This window comes from Humulus lupulus, chromosome 5, assembly GCF_963169125.1.
Source record: "Humulus lupulus chromosome 5, drHumLupu1.1, whole genome shotgun sequence".
NCBI lineage: Eukaryota > Viridiplantae > Streptophyta > Magnoliopsida > Rosales > Cannabaceae > Humulus > Humulus lupulus.
In genome coordinates this window covers 199,850,722-199,856,409 of record NC_084797.1, presented here as the reverse complement: position 1 = coordinate 199,856,409, position 5,688 = coordinate 199,850,722, and the positions used below count along the sequence as shown (strand labels likewise).

The following is a 5,688-nucleotide window of genomic DNA, read 5'->3' as shown; positions in this document are numbered from 1 at the left end:
TCAATGACAAAGTTCACTATAATACTAATAATTTAGACATTCACTTTTAGAAATGTGCAATGAATAATTGACATAAGTAATGAATCATTTACTTCAAGGAATAACATTGAAAAGACCATACTTGCTTCTGGCAAGAAATATTGCATATATAATAACATGATTAATAATATCAATACTCTTTAAAATGAAATTTACTTTCTATCATTCTCTTCAGGGAATAATATTTAAATGTACAACAAAATTGATATACATGTTAACTTCTTTATTGTACAATAAAGATACATCCAAGTCAATATCAAATGTAGTTACACCTGAATTAGTTTATTCTCTTCATATTTATTTTTTAATCTTGTTCATCATTATTTCATATTTTAATGTTTTGATGCAATTTTCTTAAAACTTTTGGGACTTAAAAAAAATCAATCACCAACAGCATCAATCATAATAAATTTCAATGTTCTTTAATTGTGTTCATATAATTTTGTATAATTAACAAATATGTGAAATATCTACTCCAAGGAATTTAGCTAAAATATCGCAACTCTTTAGTAATTATATTTCTTTTTCAATATTGTTAAAGAACACATATACCTTAATAAATAATTATAATGTTGAATATCATTTTTAATTTGCATAATCTTCAGGATATATGCAAGATCTTATTAAGGATCTATAATAAATAATTTTTTTTCTTCTCAATATGTCATGGGAGTTTACAATTTCTAATGGAAACATAATCATAAAATAAATACTATAGTGAAATCAATATCAAACATGTGAGATAATATTAATACGTATATAAATATAACGGGGAATTCTCTTATAGGAGTTTCACTTTAAGCCCTACCGGTAGGGCTCTCAGTGTTTACAACCCGTGAATAGTTTTCGGCACGATTTTTTTTATGACCGTGTATATTGTAGCTATTTAGAGCATCCTGTAAATTTTCAGAAAATTCTGAATAGTTTACAGTACCGAAAACTAGGTTCAAACATGTTGCACGCGTGACTAATTTTTTTTATGCGCGTGGAAAACAACATGTTTGAACCTAGTTTTCGGTACTGTAAACTATTCAGAATTTTCTGAAAATTTACAGAATGCTCTAAATAGCTACAATGTACACGGTCATAAAAAAAAGTCGCGCCGAAAACTATTTATGGGTCAAGAAACACTGAAAGCCCTACCAGTATGGCTTAAAGTGAAGCCTCTATAGAAAAATTATCTTAAATATAACCATATTTATGATAATAAGTTATTAAACCATCTCATACAATCACAATGGTGAAATAACAACTCATATATATACAAGTCTTATCAAAATATATAATATGATAATGATATAAACATATATTGGCAACAAAATATTTTTACCTCAATGGAATATGGTGACTAGAGTTTTGATGATGATTTTTGATATCAACATATGATAGCGGCTGAAGATTGAATAATCAAGTTCAGATTCAAGGAATGATTATGGCTAGAGACCCGTGATGATATTTTGAACCTACAAACAATGGTAGTTAGAGAATCGTGCTGATAACGTGTTATAAAACTATTAAGAATACTGAAATGTAAAATATAAAGAAAATAAATTGACAGAGAAATAGAGAGATGAAAAGAGAGAATTAAACTTTTGTGTGTTATTTCAATAGGGGAAATACCCTATTTATACAAATACATAAATCCTAAAAAAATCGGGTAACTACTCTGAATGCAATCAATAATTAATGCTAATATAATACTTTGAATAAATTAGTGAATTTTCTGTTATTATGAACTTCGATAAATATAATATTTATAATAAATAAATATATAATGTAAGAATGAATGAGATGTTTTTAAAATTTGAGAAAATGGCGGTCACACTATCTTATGGAGAAAAATTTTATTTTAAGGAGAAACTGAAACACAGTGGCAACATCGTAAATAAAAGGAAATAGTAGGGTTAGTTATGGAAGTGAAAAGAAACCGACTTTGAATCTGGTTTCGTCCCTACAAAGAAAAACCAGAGATTAAATACCTATTGAAGAAACAGCGATACGAACACACAGCAATCTAATCTATCTATCTATATTGCTGTTCATTGCTTCCACCAATTCATAAGCCATCGATTAAAGTACTCAAAACATAAATAAATTAATCATCACCATCATCAACATCAACAACAGTAGATTTTGTTATGTAAATGCATCAGAAGAAATCCGATAATCAGATCACCAAAGAAAGCAGAGGCATCTCTTCCGATTTCAATCCAACCCCACTTCTTCTTTTCTCCTCCATACCCCAAAAACACATCCGAACCCATTACCAAACTCAGTTTGGCCAACAAATCTCTCCATACTTGCTCTCCAAGCAAACCCAACAACGCCAACCTAAAACCCATCACTCCAAATCACCAACCCCACCACCAAAGCTCGCAACCCACCATAACCATATCCCTTCTCAACTTCATGAACAGCCCATCTCAGGAAACCCCTCAGCTCCCCCAACAAGGCCTATGATGGCCCCGACTCCTTCCTCTCTTTCCCACTCTCCCACTTTTTCCTCTCTTCGCCATTCTGCTCAAAATCCACCTTCTTCTTCTTCGCCTTCGCCTTTCTGCCTCTGCTCTGCTTCGTTTGGAGTCATTCCTTTCGCTACAAGATCACTGGCTTTGAGAATTGTTCGCCATTTCAGGTGTGCCCAATTGCTTCGGGTCCACTTTCGCTTGCTTATACTCCTCTCTTTGCCTTCAGTTTACTTCATAATTTCGAATCCTTTCCGCTCTTTCGTCCTCGATTTCCTCTTCCTGCTTGCTTTATCGGCTGCCCTTTTGGTTTCTGTCAATCTCGCGCTCCCACGCCTTCTCTCAATTCGATTGTTCCTCACTCGCTCTTTATTGCCAACTAAAGCTTGTTCGCCTTCTTGTGCCTCAAACCCCCCTCCGCCGGTTCTATGGTCAATTGGGTCGAATCCCAAATCGGAGAAGAGAATAATTTCAGGGTCTTGGGTCAAAGTTTACACTAATGGGGATGTTTACGAAGGTGAGTTCCATAAGGGTAAATGCTCTGGTAGTGGGGTTTATTATTACAACTTGAGTGGGAGGTATGAGGGGGATTGGATTGATGAGAAGTATGATGGTTATGGAGTTGAGACTTGGGCGAAAGGTAGTCGGTATCGCGGTCAGTATAGGCAAGGTTTAAGGCATGGAATTGGGGTTTATAGGTTCTTCACGGGGGATGTTTGTGCTGGAGAGTGGTCTAATGGGCAGTGTCATGGCTGTGGAGTTCATACTTGTGAGGACGGTAGCAAGTACATCGGGGAATTCAAGTGGGGTGTTAAGCATGGACTCGGTCACTATCATTTCAGGTACTTTTTTCGTTCTTTTTTTTATAGATTTTTTTTTTGTGGCCTAAATCTCTTTGATTGATGATGTATTTATGGTTGGATCCCATGTTGTGCTTAATGGGAATGGAAGATGTGAAATCACTGGGTTTGCTTTGACTTCTTGGTTTATTGATTCAATTGGTCTCTGGTTGTGAATTTTGTTTTGAAATTGGAATTCAGTGCTGATGTTTGTTTATATGTGGGAAACAGAAGCTCCTTCTTTAAGCTCATTTTCGTCTTCTGGTTATACAGCCATAGAAATGGATACGTAAGCATATATTAGCTAGATGATCTCATTCTGCATTAGCTTAAGATACATAGGACTATCAGCCGCGGGAAAAATAATAATGAGTGTGGGAGAACTATATTAATGGAAGTCAACGTAATGGAACGACCGGACAGTATGGGCCAAACATAATTCTCTAGCCATGAATTTATTTCTTACAATCATGAGTTGTAGTTTTTATTTCTTGTTATTGTAATAATTTCTTACACTATATATTGTTATGCATTTATTAATCGTCTATTAGAAGTTGGACCGTTGTGGTACTTTTTCTACTTCTGTCGGATAAAACAGTTATGAAAACACCGTGGCTTAGAAAGTGTTGCACGTTAGATGGTCTTATTAATTATTAACAAATCATAGATTATGTGTCAGCACTTATCATATACCAGCACATCTTATTGATTACTGTGGAAGTAATTTTCACCAGTTTCATAGATATATGCAAATTTTCGTTTACAGGTATATATTTGTGTATAGCTGTATATGTTATCACTTTGATGTTCTTATAGTTGAGAATGCCAACGAAAGAAAACATGTTTGGCATGAACAACTCAATACTGCCCATAACATGACCAAATATGCATCTTTATGCTTTTTTCTCTCCTGTCTTTTGAAAAACTAAACCAAAAAAGAACACGATTCCAAGTTTCTGACGTAGTTGCATTTATGGTAATGCAGAAATGGGGATACGTATGCTGGTGAATATTTTGCAGACAAGATGCATGGTTTTGGAGTCTATCAATTTGCAAACGGACATAGTTATGAAGGTGCCTGGCATGAAGGTAGAAGGCAAGGCCTTGGCATATACACATTCAGAAACGGTGAAAAACAATCTGGCCATTGGCAAAATGGGTTTCTTGATATTATTAGCATGCAACATACACATCCCGACTCTCCTCGCACCATCAGTCACGCCAGGGTTCTCAATGCAGTGCAGGTAATTATGATTTGTGAATTTGAAGTGCCCAGCTTCATCAGATATTCTATAAGTCTTTTCCTCCCTTGTGATCATAGCTTAGCATTACTATACAGTATTTGATTTTAACAATCAAGTGCCAATGTCGAAGCTGTTATTTCAGTTACTTCACAACAGTTAGACATATGTTCCATTCTTTGGACTCCAATCAGTCATTAATCACTTTAAGTAGTTGCTGAAAATAAAAAAAGCTTTATCCTTGATGGCTTAACTAGATATCATTTATAGCAGCAAAAACATGCTTTATCTCTATTTTCTTTCCTTCTTCTTTCTCAAAAGGAGACAATAACCATGATATCAGGTTCCTGGTCTTGTTATACCTGTCGTCTTTTTGAAAGTATGTGCGTCTATAAGTTAAAACTACTTTCTTCTACCATCATCAGTCCTTAACAAATTTAACTGCTTTTTGTCATTGACCTTTATGCTGCTGACATATTGTGCAAAAAAACTGTTCATGCATTATGTTGATTGTTTCAAGGTATTGTGTCTTCTAACCAATAGAGTCCCTTGTGAACAGGAAGCACAGCGAGCAGCTGAGAGGGCGCATAATGTTGCGAAAATTGATGAGAGAGTGAATAGAGCGGTAGCTGCGGCTAATAGAGCAGCAAATGCAGCAAGAGTTGCTGCTGTAAAAGCCGTCCAAAACCAAATGTACTATGATAACGGAGAAGAATCTCCATCCCAATTTGTCTGATTTGAAATCATCACTCGGAACGGAATGCCTTTGCTGGATCATTTTGCACTTCAGCATACAAGGCAATGGAAGGTCAAGGGAAGCCACATTAATGGTTTCTTTTGTCTTGTTTAGATCTTTTCTTTTTCTTTTTTTTACTTAATTTTCAAATGTGAGGGACCTGCTTGGAACCACAATGTTTGTCATTTATTTTGGATGACTGGTTGAGGAGCATGCGGGTTTCTCTCTCTGTTTTGTTTCATTTTGACATGAAATCAAACAATATGTACATATCATGTGCCCAAGTTTAAAGTTAAGAGCGATGTTGGCACTAAGTGCCTGAGTTAGCCCCAGCTTTTGATAAATATACTTTTGCCTTTTCATGTAAA

The 5,688-nt window shown here is 35.1% G+C and overlaps 1 protein-coding gene across 1 annotated transcript; it reads left to right on the top strand.

Moving 5' to 3' along the window:
• The first annotated feature begins 1,854 nt into the window (after positions 1-1,854).
• On the top strand, positions 1,855-5,688 carry LOC133778038 (uncharacterized). The gene is made up of 3 exons (XM_062217851.1): positions 1,855-3,346; positions 4,329-4,587; positions 5,144-5,688. The coding sequence occupies exons 1-3, from the start codon at positions 2,184-2,186 to the stop codon at positions 5,318-5,320; spliced, it is 1,599 nt and encodes a 532-aa protein (XP_062073835.1). The 5' UTR covers positions 1,855-2,183; the 3' UTR covers positions 5,321-5,688.

Bases quoted from the DNA above. Each gene is read 5' to 3' on its own strand.
- LOC133778038 (XM_062217851.1), top strand. From the start codon at position 2,184: ATGCATCAGAAGAAATCCGATAATCAGATCACCAAAGAAAGCAGAGGC. The intron at 3,347-4,328 runs GTACTTTTTTCG...ATGGTAATGCAG, and splicing joins CTCGGTCACTATCATTTCAG to AAATGGGGATACGTATGCTG. The intron at 4,588-5,143 runs GTAATTATGATT...CCTTGTGAACAG, and splicing joins GGGTTCTCAATGCAGTGCAG to GAAGCACAGCGAGCAGCTGA.